We start from the raw sequence: 12,769 nt of genomic DNA, 5'->3' as shown, positions 1-12,769 counted from the left end.
GCGCACAGTTACGCACTCCTGCGCGTCTGGCTCTGACATCATCGGCTATGAAGTTACAGATATGGCAATGCCAGTCTTGCAGACACAGTCTTCTTGAGGCGGACGGAGTAAAGCCACCGCCGTCATGTCGCTCACCTGGTCGGCGAAAGACCACAAAAACACGAATCAACCCGCCGCGACCGGACAGAAGCGACCGCGCAGCGACGCTTGGAACAAAGCGACGGTGGTGCTCGGTGCGCAGTGGGGAGACGAAGGCAAAGGGAAAGTCGTCGACTTGTTGGCGACTGAAGCTGACGTCGTGTGCAGATGTCAGGTAAATGTTTGGATTCGTGATTTCAGATGAGCGTTCGCTGGGGCGTGTTCGTGTAATATTGCTGAATGCCGTTTTTCCTATCAATTCATAACCTCTCGACGGAATCCGTCCCGTAGTGGGTGGCCTGGTGGAGCGCAACAGGTGCTCCGGGGGAAACACTTGCACCTCTGAGATTCGGGGAATATTTATCAGTTTATGGAGTCTGTTAGCTCGGAAACCTTCTTGACTACCACAATAACCCATATGGAGTGTGTACTGTCTCTTAGAATCGGTGAGTCGAGGATTTAAATGATGGAATAGGGGAATTGTGGCCATTCAACTCAAATTTCAAAACATTTTCCAGATCTAGAATGTCTGTTCATCATTTTAGGATCAGCAAGTGCAACTTATGAGGCTGATTTATATGTTCATTCTGTTACCCACCACTAAACCTGCTCATCCAGCTGACCACAAAGAGATTCTGAAAAGAAAAGACTGGATTTGTGATGGTTCAATTCAGAATAAGACCAACTCCAGAGCTGCCCGTTTCTGTGCGCTTACATAAGACACATAACCCTCTGGTCAGATCTCAGAGGTCACTTCAGCACCGGGACACACAGTGAAATCTGCCAACAGTTGCTGTGTTGTACTTTCTCCACTGACAGGATAGCACCCTGTGTTCTGGAGGCTTGAGAGCCCCACCCACCGGGCTGGAGAGAGGTCACATTCTCAGGGTGGCTGGATATGTGAGAAGGCCAGGTCTGAGCCGGGGATCCACCAGCACCAGCCAAGTCTGTTAAAATAGGTGCTGGTAAAGCTCTGAATTGGGAAGAGGGTGGCTTATCGCCGTCTCACGAAAATAACATGAGACGTGTGTGAGGCTGAGTCTTCTGTGGTGGTCTTGGGTGTTAACATCATACTGTGTTTGATGAGATCGTCATGAAAACGTTGACGGCACAAGCTGTGGACTTAATGTGCACCTTGCTTTGATTTACAGGGGGGCAACAACGCAGGACACACGGTGGTAGTGGATGGCAAGGAGTATGACTTCCACCTTCTCCCCAGTGGAATCATCAACCCCAAAAGCGTATCACTCATTGGTAAGGGCTCTAATTTTCAGCTTTACAGACACAGCAGTCATGGCAGAAAGCATGTGCAGGTGAGTCTACATGTCCCTCTTCCTCTGCCCTTGTAGGAAATGGAGTGGTCATACATCTACCTGGCTTGTTTGAGGAAGGTGATAAAAATGAGAAGAAAGGTATTTAAAGAAAGAATATGCTTCACACAAAATGCACTGGTGTAAATTCAGATGAGTGCGTTCTCACACAGCTGTGATTTCTATTCCCTGACCAGGTCTGAAAGGCTGGGAGAAGAGACTAATTGTCTCAGACAGAGCTCACCTTGGTGTGTACCGCATGTTTGATGGTCTATAGAAATACAGCCCACATAAACCGCATGTTTCTGTGTGAAGGTTGTCTTTTATTGATTTGTTTGCTGTCCCTGTGCAGTGTTTGATTTCCACCAGGTTGTCGATGGCCTTCAGGAGACTGAAAGACAAGCACAAGAAGGAAAGAAGTAAGGGGAAGGGAAGGGCAGGCAGAAGGTTCAGAGTGAGCCAGACCTGCCAACATTGTGTCAAAAGATAATATGCCACAGCACAGTCAGTACACATCTACATTCATCCCACACATTATTTCATCTGTTTTCTATTGCTTGTGAATGATAACAGCATTGGAACGACCAAGAAGGGTATCGGACCTGCATACTCCAGCAAAGCATCTCGCACAGGCCTGCGCGTGTGTGACCTCCTGGGTGACTTTAAGGACTTCTCCATGAGGTTGGGATCACGGTGAATACTTTACAAAACCAACACTATAATGTCACACCATTCATGATTTCCTCTGCTCTCAGATTCAAGAACCTCGTCCACCAGTACCAATCCATGTATCCATCCTTGACAGTTGATGTTGAGGACCAACTGAAAAAACTCAAGGTACACACTGACAACTATTAAGTAACAAATGACTGTTGTCGCCTCTGAGAAGAAAAAAACACCTTCTGTCTTCTTGTCTCATGCAGGAATACGCTGAGAGATTGCGGCCGATGGTCAGAGATGGGGTCTATTACATGCATGAAGCCCTTCATGGACCTCCAAAGAAAATTCTGGTTGAAGGGGCCAATGCTGCTCTCCTTGACATTGACTTTGGTAGGGTCAGCAGCAATAAAACAAAATGCATGCTGTGTGTGATTTGTTTGGAGTCTGTGCCATACCAACCTATAAACTGATTCTCCTCAGGCACATATCCTTTTGTGACATCATCAAACTGCACCGTGGGCGGAGCGTGCACTGGTCTCGGCATCCCCCCTGTGAATATCGGTGATGTGTTTGGTGTATCAAAGGCCTACACCACCAGAGTGGGAATTGGAGCTTTCCCCACAGAACAACTCAACGTAAGAGCTTGATATCGCTGGAGTGAATTAGTGAGATGATACAGGCACGTGTATACTAGATGTTGCCACGTCGTCCTTGCTTTCCCATCCTTCACTGGTATGAAGAGAGACACTTGACATGTTATGTAACTTGCTGATAATGAGCTTGACGTGTACCGTTTGATTGTGATCATGTGGCTGACACACAGGAGGTGGAGGGAACGGGAGGGGTGGGGTTGTTCTCTGCCTGAGTGCAGCTGTCAAATTTTGTGAGAGACGGCCTCAAACACTCTTTACCTCTTATGCAGATCACATGTTGACCAGGATAAATTTAGGGCCAGGTTCAGGATATATTTACTGTGAGAGCTGGGGTTATGTTACTTGTCACGGGAGCTGACCATAGGAACATAGGTCAGGATGTTTAAACTTTATCCCCCCAGGCACATGTGATGTTTAATTGTACTCAGCTGTTTGTAAAGCTAGTGCACTGATTGCATGTTTTCTGTGGGATTTTTACCTGACATCATTTAAGGTCATGATGAATAATTAAGAGGTAGGTCTGCTTTTTTTCCCTGTTCCCTGCAGGCAGTAGGAGAGCTGCTGCAGACGAGGGGTCATGAGGTGGGTGTCACCACAGGAAGGAAGCGACGTTGTGGCTGGTTGGATCTCGTCATCGTCAGATACGCTCACATGATTAATGGCTTCACCGCGTGAGTGACTTGAGCAGTTTTAGCAAGACATCAGGTGTTTTGTGGTTATGATATTGAAACACATTTACGCCACCAGGATGCATTTTTTCTGCACCATCATATATTCCATTTCAGTAATGATAAACAGCACATGTTAAACAGTTCTCCTATGACATGTTACCCATCCAACAGCATTGCTTTGACAAAACTTGACATTCTGGATGTGCTGGATGAAATTAAAGTTGGAGTCGCCTACAAACTCAATGGAAAAAGAATTCCCCATTTCCCAGGTGATGTAACAGAAGGGACAGTTTGTAGAATGAGTCTCATAAACCCATCTGCTTTGTTTGATGACAAATTACATTGATTTAAAAATTGATGATAATGGGTTTCTTTATATCATAGCCAACATGGACGTGTTGCAAAAAGTGGAGGTTGAGTATGAGACCTTCCCTGGTTGGAAGATGGACACGTCCGCAGCCAGGAAGTGGAGCGACCTGCCAGCCAAGGCACAAAACTACATCCGCTTCATTGAGAACCACATTGGAGTTCCCAGTACGTTTGACACAAAATGACAAACACACACTGAATATAAAAGAAATGTATAACACTCAGTGTGAAGGTCTCAAAGTCAATATCAGTAATGCATGATTTCCATTTGGGGGCACTGTTTCACTTCTCAGAAACAGCTTTTTCCAATACGAACGCTTATGACTTCAACTTTTTTAATCTTTTTCTCTATTTCTGTCTCTCTCCTTAGTCAAGTGGGTTGGTGTCGGCAAGTCCAGAGAATGCATGATCCAGATGTTCTAAAGGCAGACCTTTATTGCCTCTTGATGGAAGCACAGACAAAGTGGCATGTTGTGGCATTTCATCACCTAAAATGACCTTCTCCACCAGCTAATAAACAAAACATCCATGTAACCTTTGAGCAATGTTGGCTATATTTGTTGTGTTGCAGTCAAACATTCTTCTTCTTTTATTATTGCAATGGTTGGATTTAATCATAAGCTTCTTGTCAATCTATGGCTGTATCACCAATTAAACCAGAATAAATGTTTTCAAATAAAAGCTAGTACATGATGGGCACCCTGTAGATAATTCATCATGATTTGATTTATGGAGCCCAGCTTGACTGTCTGCAAAGTAAACATGATTATTTAATAGTTCATAAAACATGAACTGTTACAATTTTGTGTGTGTGTGTGTGTGTGTGTGTGTGTGTGTGTGTGTGCGTGTGTGTGTGTGTGTGTGTGTGTGTGTGTGTGTGTGTGTGTGTGTGTGTGTGTGTGTGTGTGTGTGTGTTAGAACTGTGTTGAACATTACTCTAATCAAAAGAAAATCTCATCGACTCATTTAAGTCATCTTAAATGTGCTGGAGAGAATACATTACTTCACATTTTTAATGTTTGAAAAGCTCTTCTTCCCGTCCTTGGTTGTTATTGTCATGTGTGAGCTTTGCTCCAAGTGTTCCACCGATCTCTAGATTTTAATTTCTGAAATTTAAAAGCGGAAATCACAAAATTGGCGACAGTCAGTGGCGGCAATACAGTGATGATGAAGTTTATCGTGGAAACGAAGATCACGTGACGCCAGATGAGTTGTCTGATTGGCTCTGAGCTTTCACGTGATAATAAAAGATGTGTGTGATTGGCTGCCTATTGCCTCGCTAGCATTTTTGCCGCAACAAACAAGTGTGGAGGTTTAACTAGCACGGTGGAACTTCTTTTAAAGCCAAAATGCCGAAACGAGCGTGTCCGTTTTCGGCAACCTTCTCTTCCCAATACAAAATGCACATCGGACAACAAGAGTTGAATAATTATGGCGTGTTTGGCTACAAATACAGGCAAGAAATCCACGGTAGGTGCTTCCTGGAGGCATCGATGCCTTGCAGTATTAGCTAACGTTAACGTTAGCTGTGTGCTAGTTGTCTTTGCGTAGCAGTCGCTGGATATAAACAAATCTCTTTACGTTCGTAAAGGAGTCACATTTAGTTAGCGTAAGTACATTTGTGCTTTTCCTAAAACGATTAGGTTATTTATATATACATGGGCACATATATTTGACATTACTACCAGCTGACCTTTGAACTCCCACAATACAGTCGGACAGACTTTAAGATGTGTGGAAACGACAGCCCCCTGTTTACCCCAGGGTGGTCAGATGAGGTGTTCACGTGACATTTCACTGATGAGTGAGTGTTTTTCCCCCAGAAAAAACAAAGAACCTACTCTTTAACGGTGCCAAGGCTGTGATGGGCAAAATGTGGACTGGGAAGGAGAGTTGCACTGACATGCAGCCCACTGGACAAGCTGAGACACCGACATGCAGCCAGGCACTGCTGAGAGGACAGACACTGATTGGACACGATGGGAGACTGACCAGAGCAAACACTGCACAAGGTGAGTCTTAGCTGATGGATGCAGTGCAGATAAATTTGGAGTATAATACGTTGACAAACCCAGAAAAACAACACTGAAAGACACAGCATGAAAACTCAGCTCTGAGGTGTCAAATAACAGGACCTCGCATTGAGAGCACCAGTTGCAATATGAGTGACCTCTTCAACTGCCAACAAGTCATCCATCTACTTTTAAAACTAATTGTCCTTTGTAAGGTATCACAGTACAAAGGCAGGAGCTTACTCTTAACTCTCCAAATCACATTTTGGAAGAGAAAACTTAAGTGGGAATGACACAAAAATAGTAAATGAAGTTTAAAATATGTGAGAACAGTGACACCTACTGATGAAAGCAGAGTAGTGAAGTGGCTGCTCTTTACAGCCAGGTGAGATGAGCTGGGTCCTCCAAAGCATGCTGACACAGCCAATGAAAAAGGATCCTTTGGAGTGTCTGAACCGCTTCAGGTTTATTTTCTAGCCTGAAGTGCTCACCGAACCTCCTTCTCCCCAAATAAGACCTCACAAAGTCCTAAGCTAAGGGTGCATTCAGGAAATATCAGTACACAAGTTTAGAGTACGAGTCATCTTCTAATACTTGATGGAAAATATACTTGCATACTTTAATGTGTTGCTGTGGTTCTTTGACTTAGTCTGTGTAATACAATCCCTGGTCCATTTAAGTCTGGATGCTGTGTAAAACATGAATGAAACTGAATGCAATAAACAGTACAGAGGTAAAATATATTGTATATTTAATATTTTACCTCATCAGTTGATTTATTTTTTTAAAGATATATGCATATTCTGACTTTGATGCAGCAACATGTTTCAAACAAGTTGGGACAGGAGCAAAAAACAGGGAAAATATCTTTAAATAAGAAAAAAACGTTTTTTAAAATGCTGTTTTTATTAGCTCCAAATAGGAAAACAAATTAGGTATATTGTGTTGCACTATGCAGTGTTGAGATAACATTAGCACTGGCTATGTCAGACCACACAAAAAGCAACGTGAAAAAACAGTTTTCCCACCATCCAACCTGCTTCTCTAGTTATTTAATTGGCTTCAAGTAGAACTTGACGTTCACAGTTTTCTTGATTACCCTCAATATGAAATCCACCAACATTGCTGCAGCGTGTGGGTCTACAATAGATGCTACAAGCCACATGAGCATAATTACACCAAATTCAACAGGCTAACCAGCAAAATAAACAGTAAAGCAACATAAAAATGGCAAAACTTGCAGTTTTGCAAGGAAAACAGTAGTTGCTGGATATAACTCTAGTTCGATGAGTATGCCCATAGCTCCCTAGCATGTTATGGCAGCCACGGTGAAGCACATTTCCAAAATGCCAAAACATTTATCACAGTAATGACTGTGTTGCAATATTCATGTCCTGGCTTATCCTGACACCGGTGATGGTGATGAAACCGATATACCATCTACACCTACGCTGTAATCTTTCTTCCTGTCCACACTGGCCCTGAATCAGTACTTTCCAAAAGCAAGTGTGCTTTCCCCAATTTTCTTTTTCTGTGTAAAACATTATTTCCAAATTTCAGCTGAAGCTAATATGAAGCTTCATCACTCTCAGAAGAAAAAAAAGTGGATATCTTTGAGCATTTTTGTACAGAATCCCCACTTTGTGTTACTGCCCTCCACTGCAGCTCAGCACAGAAACATTCTCTAGGGAAGCTCAAAGGGGAGGTTTCATACCAAAATGATTGTAATTATGGAAAATAACAACTTGATCTGGATCTACTATATGTGCGGCCAGTATGAACAGGAATAAAGATTACACTAAAAACTGTCTTTGTACATGTGGGTGTGTGAGTACTGTTTCAAGATGGTCTTGGGGAAAAAAATATTAATGACCACTCAAACACAAATGCAGGGTGAATGTTGCATGATGACATGGCATTTCCTGAGTTTACTGGGTCACAAGGATCTGGCAGACATGACTGGGTACTGAGGCCTGTAGAGGACACTTAAAAATGCTCAAGGACAATGAGAGGAGGTTTGTAACTGGGATGGACAGAGTCAGAGTCCAACAAGTCACTTAAGTCCCAGGCCTAAATGAAGCAGATGTGTTGTTCAGTTCATACATTTTACCAGCAGATGTCAGGCTTGTCACAGATTTGGATGCTAAGTCTAGATATTTTTTAACTTAAATGCTTTGCTACATACTTATCCAGTGTGCTGTGTGGATTTGTGCTTTGTGTGTAGGTGTGGCAGTGGCTTCCACAGGCTGCTGTGTGTGTCAGAAGAGCCAGGGCTCCAGAGCACCATGCTCCCAGTGTGACCGTTTAGCCTGTTCCTCCTGTACCCAGCAGTGCTCCAGCTGCTCCAGCCTCTGTTGCTCTGTCTGCACCATTATAGAGTAAGTCCAAGTTTGAAAAACTGATATATTTTAAAAACTGCCCACAAAACATCACTTCTTCTGCGCCTGCTCTCTGTCATGACTCCTTTGAATGCATGGTCCTTATCAGCTAATGTGGGCTGGAAAATAGTGGCCTTATTTGCCTGTCTCCAGTCGTCCCAGCTTCAAATTATCATTAGATTCCTTTAAACTCTGAAACAATGCATGCTAATGTTAATAAGGTCTCTTACTGTGGTATTAAAAATGAGAGGGTGGGTACACGCTGTATCTCATCTGTTCTGTTACAGGCATTCTTCTTGTGCTGGTACTATGGTTGCACTCTGTACTGCAGTACTGTGGCTTTGTGTGCGTCAACATCACTGCACCAAAAAGTCCACTAGACTTATTGTATTTTGTTTCAAGACAATTGGATACTTACATAACTAAGCCAAACTATGACCTCCCACTCACCCTGAATCTTGTTGGCTTCTGGTCAGATTTGGCTGCAGTGCCAGCAAATTGCAAACAGAGCTCTAAAAGTGAATTGGCTATATGTTAAGACATCAAAAAGCACTGGAAGCAGGAAGTAAGATAGGTGCTTATTCATCTTTTGAGTATGAGGAAGCAAACTACAGACTTTACAGCCACCTCTCGAGCCAAAAAGGGTGAGTGTCGAATGCGTAATAGAAGTCAAAGAACTTGTGGTGAGCGCCTTGGTACAAGAGATAGTTGAGCAAATACACATTCTGTTGAGGAACAGTTCTTATTCAGTTAATCACGTCAGACTGAGCAGAAACGTTTTCAGTGAGAGTTGCTTAAAATGGAAGTGTAAAGATGTGTAAAGTTTTGAATCAGTGCATCATGTAATGTAATATTTTCTTTGTTCCACAGTTACAGCGGGCCATATGATGAAGTACTGTGCTGCAGTTGCTCGACGTAAAGGAAGACCAGAGGAGAGCTCAGGAGTTTGTTTGAACATATGTAGTTGCCTAACATGAGATATTACTAACACTGCATTTTACACCTGTGTTTTTTTTTTTTATGTGGTCAAAATGTTTTCTTGTATATATGTATTGCATAAAAGTGAAATAATAAACTTGAAACACTTTTGTATACAAACAAATGTTGTGCAGGTTCACCTGTCGTTGATGTGTGTTGGGATTAACTAAAGGGGCACAGGACAGTAATTGTTGAATAATGCAGGAATCAAAATGGCACGTTTGAACAAAAATCTGCCAATTAGCTGAAAGGTGACCCAACTATCAGCCTGTGTTGTAGATGCATCAGTAGATGGCAGCACACTTCAAGGACTCAGCTGAGGGATGAGTTTCAGACTAGACCACGTTCAGGGTAATACACAAATCCTGCGTCCTCACTGGATGAACGCATCTATCTCACCAAGCTAAAAAGCACATTTGCAACCTTTTACGAAAGCATGAAAGTTTTGTCTTGGCAATGAAAACAAAATTCCGATCCAGCCTGTCTGGAGTGACCTTGACAATTTGCTATCACGTGTTTATTGAAACCAGAGGACCCAGAGGTTGAACAGAACCAGGGCTTTGCAGCATACAATTTGGCTACAATTATCCTTGCTGGACATGACCTTGAGCTGCAGTCATCACTTTCTCTTGGCTGCTGCTCATCACTGATGATGACTGGTTTCAGGGTCAGGTATTGTACAGTGTGAGTAATTGTTCTTGGTGGCAGAAGTCCTCAGCACTGCTTGATAGAAATCTGTCATATGACATGGTCTTATAGATATTAGCTTGGATGAGTGCACATCCTGAAGCTTATTGCGAATGCGCCCATGAGCTGCGTGAGTCACATCCCCTGCTCAGCGGGCCAGTTGTGGCTCCAGTCTTTAGGGAGCTCTGCAGTTGGTGTCCACAAGCACCGCTTGATTTCTGGCTGAGTGAACAGACAGCTGCTGGCAAGCCAGGCGTCAAGTTGTCTGCGCATTTCTTGATAAGGCTTTAAGGAAATCAGAGGTGGACATGAAACATTTGACAGGAAGACAGGCGCTTTCTGAGTTGTAAACTTTTCTCTCTTTTTTTGTCCATAACTCTGAAGCTTGTAGATGTGTTTCGAGTCAATTAATATTTACACTTTTATGAATCATGGAGCTGAAATGATAAAGGATGTATTGCTTAAAGTAATTTATCGAGAAAAATGCTAAATATTCGCCATTACCTGCAAGAAGTGACTGATTATTCTCTGTTTTACATCAGTGTAAAGTGAATATTCTTGGAGTTTGGAAACATCTGACCTTGGGCTCTTTTTTTTATTAATGTGTTATTTTTGTAGACCAATTGATTAATGGTAAAAATAATAATGAAAATATCTGTCAGATGCATCCCTAACACAAAAGTTCTAAAATTAAATGATTCAATATATTTTCAAAATCATCTCATATCCCTGACCCTCATTTTATTAGACATTTCTCTTTTAAAAACATGTGAAATCAACACGTAACCCCCAACACCCCCAACAAAGTGTATTATATTTATTGTCATGAGTTAAAATTACCAGTGAAGGTTTCAAATATTCTCTCCACCAATGTCCTCTAGATGCATTTGACTTCACCATCTGAGTAACACTGTTAGGAATTATGAGTCAGAGAGATCCACAGATATCTGAAGCCCTGTTTCAAAGTCACCACATTATCCTGTGATCCATCATCGCATCAGACATCCCTTTTGTAAATTCGTATCTACAAGAAAGGGAATAATACCATCATGCATGACAGTGGAGAGAAGCATGTCGTCTGCAAAGAACACAACCTCATGACTCATCCAGCTTCATCAGTTTAATCTCAGCATTGGTGATCTGTCTCTCCTGTCTAATCCCTCTCCCAAATACGAGTAAAAAACAAACACCAGATTCAATTATTCAATCATTTACCATACTCTTAATTGGCTTAGAAGAAAGGAGCCACCCTCCACCCCCCCCTCTGTTAACTCCATAATGATGTGATGCGTGTATGTACTTTCAAAACAAGAGAGTGCAGCTGCCAAGGTTTTCAGCACATCCCCATCCGTGACACCCGAAGGGGAAGAAAAGGGTCATAGTGTGCTAAACACATACACACGCGCGCGCGCACACACACACACACACACACACACACAAATGGTCCTCAACTTCTCCCCAGTAGCCTACATGTATGGCTGGGTGTCTGCAAAGGAGAAGGGGGCCGCATAATCACCCACAGCGCTCCAGACAGGACCAACTGCAGTCGGCCAGCGGGAGCACGTGGCTTTGTCTTTCACCCATTCTTTCGGGGACCAGCTGTGGTCTGAGTGTGGCGAGCGTGGAGCCCAATGATGCTGCTGCTATAAATATGTGTCAACGAGTGCAAGTAAGTGACAGCTGTACAGTGGACCAAGGACACACTGTCTTGGCACTGTCAGGGCGAGCCACTCCAAAAAAGGCAAACCCAGTGTGGGAGCACTAGTTGATATGTATTTATGCACTTGCAGCAGTTGATGTGGTGCATCCGGGTTCAGACTGTGGCTTTAGATTGTGGTTAAGAACTTAAATGCTGCTTCAAATGTAGATGTAGTCTCTCAAGTTGGTTTGTTTTACATCTGACGATTATATCAACAGTTCACAATTCATTTTTTTTTATTCTCAGGCCCAATGTGATTTGGATTTTCTGAAAGTCAAAAGAATAGCTCCTCCAAAATTAAGTGGATGATAACCATATGCATGTAGAGAGAGAAAAAGAAATCTACCTGTGTGTGTGTGGGCATTGTCTGTACACAAGCGCATGTGTGACTGTGTTTGTGTGCCCTTTTCAAGTGTGACCACCTGTCTTTTGTTAAGAAATAAATAAATAAACACAGGCCACACCAGCTGTCCCTGGCAGTCCGTCCCTTCAGAGGTCAAGGGCTCCCACCGCTGGCCTTGTTGAGGTGGTGGACACTTACAACTTTCCTCTCAACTTCTCTCAAGTACCTCTAAACACACGCACACACAAACACACACATGCAAAACCACTCACAGCCAAGTGAGCCAGGCTTTGAGCCTCGGAGAGGAATGTTTTATTACACCATCGAGTTACACTGCACATATCCCAGCTCGTCACCCTGCAGCTAAGCCCTATCACATGGGCCCTACTTTCCATGCGAAGGTTTTGGTCCATAAGAATGGTGTGCGCACACACCAGGCAGCCTTAAGCCCTGGATCCCGTTAGGCAGATGTGAGATGTTGGTGCCAGTGAACGCTCTGAGGCCTGCTGCTGTGGATGTTTACAGTGCGAGGTGGCCGCAGCATTGCAGAGGGCCCTTATTTACTGTGAGCTGGCTGGGGCTGTTCAGGGTGTTTATGAATGATCTTGGGAGGACATTGTTTTCTTTATGTTGGAGCTGCCTGGCTAGCGCCGCTGTGTCGTCTGTTTGTGCATAAAGTACGTGCTGGGGAGCTGGGCCAGACAATAGCCTGGCTGAGCTACTACCCACGCACACAATAGAGTGGTGGGATGAGGCCGAGGTTTGGGGCCGTGGTTTTGGGGCCTGTGGGGGTGGCGGTAGGGGGCAGGGGCAGTTGGATGCGGCCCTTGTCTATATGGCGTTCCCAGAATTGGTGAGTTGGGATGGGGGG

The 12,769-nt window shown here is 43.6% G+C and overlaps 2 protein-coding genes across 2 annotated transcripts; both read left to right on the top strand.

The window, feature by feature from the left end:
• Nucleotides 1–34: 34 nt before the first annotated feature.
• Nucleotides 35–4,509, top strand: adss1 (adenylosuccinate synthase 1). Its single transcript, XM_070979133.1, has 13 exons — nucleotides 35–313; nucleotides 1,290–1,392; nucleotides 1,488–1,550; nucleotides 1,646–1,696; nucleotides 1,801–1,867; nucleotides 2,022–2,129; nucleotides 2,204–2,285; nucleotides 2,372–2,498; nucleotides 2,589–2,743; nucleotides 3,308–3,432; nucleotides 3,604–3,701; nucleotides 3,817–3,966; nucleotides 4,172–4,509. The coding sequence occupies exons 1-13, from the start codon at nucleotides 125–127 to the stop codon at nucleotides 4,222–4,224; spliced, it is 1,371 nt and encodes a 456-aa protein (XP_070835234.1). The 5' UTR covers nucleotides 35–124; the 3' UTR covers nucleotides 4,225–4,509.
• Nucleotides 4,510–5,082: 573 nt separating this feature from the next.
• Nucleotides 5,083–9,286, top strand: siva1 (SIVA1, apoptosis-inducing factor). Its single transcript, XM_070979656.1, has 4 exons — nucleotides 5,083–5,271; nucleotides 5,625–5,813; nucleotides 8,038–8,191; nucleotides 9,062–9,286. Exons 1-4 carry the CDS (start codon nucleotides 5,151–5,153, stop codon nucleotides 9,108–9,110), a joined length of 513 nt encoding a protein of 170 aa, XP_070835757.1. The 5' UTR covers nucleotides 5,083–5,150; the 3' UTR covers nucleotides 9,111–9,286.
• The last annotated feature ends 3,483 nt before the right edge of the window (nucleotides 9,287–12,769 follow it).

This window comes from Chaetodon trifascialis, chromosome 14, assembly GCF_039877785.1.
Source record: "Chaetodon trifascialis isolate fChaTrf1 chromosome 14, fChaTrf1.hap1, whole genome shotgun sequence".
In the NCBI taxonomy this organism is placed as follows: Eukaryota; Metazoa; Chordata; class Actinopteri; order Chaetodontiformes; family Chaetodontidae; genus Chaetodon; species Chaetodon trifascialis.
The sequence above is the reverse complement of the archived record's forward strand: the minus strand, read 5'-3'. Positions and strand labels throughout refer to the sequence as shown.

What these genes read in the sequence shown, in the direction of transcription:
- adss1 (XM_070979133.1), top strand. Translation starts at nt 125, where the DNA reads ATGTCGCTCACCTGGTCGGCGAAAGACCACAAAAACACGAATCAACCC. An exon ending in CAAGCACAAGAAGGAAAGAA is followed by an intron (nt 1,868 to 2,021) that starts GTAAGGGGAAGG and finishes GAATGATAACAG; the next exon opens with CATTGGAACGACCAAGAAGG. An exon ending in TTTAAGGACTTCTCCATGAG is followed by an intron (nt 2,130 to 2,203) that starts GTTGGGATCACG and finishes CTCTGCTCTCAG; the next exon opens with ATTCAAGAACCTCGTCCACC.
- siva1 (XM_070979656.1), top strand. Translation starts at nt 5,151, where the DNA reads ATGCCGAAACGAGCGTGTCCGTTTTCGGCAACCTTCTCTTCCCAATAC. An exon ending in CAGAGCAAACACTGCACAAG is followed by an intron (nt 5,814 to 8,037) that starts GTGAGTCTTAGC and finishes CTTTGTGTGTAG; the next exon opens with GTGTGGCAGTGGCTTCCACA. An exon ending in TCTGTCTGCACCATTATAGA is followed by an intron (nt 8,192 to 9,061) that starts GTAAGTCCAAGT and finishes TTTGTTCCACAG; the next exon opens with TTACAGCGGGCCATATGATG.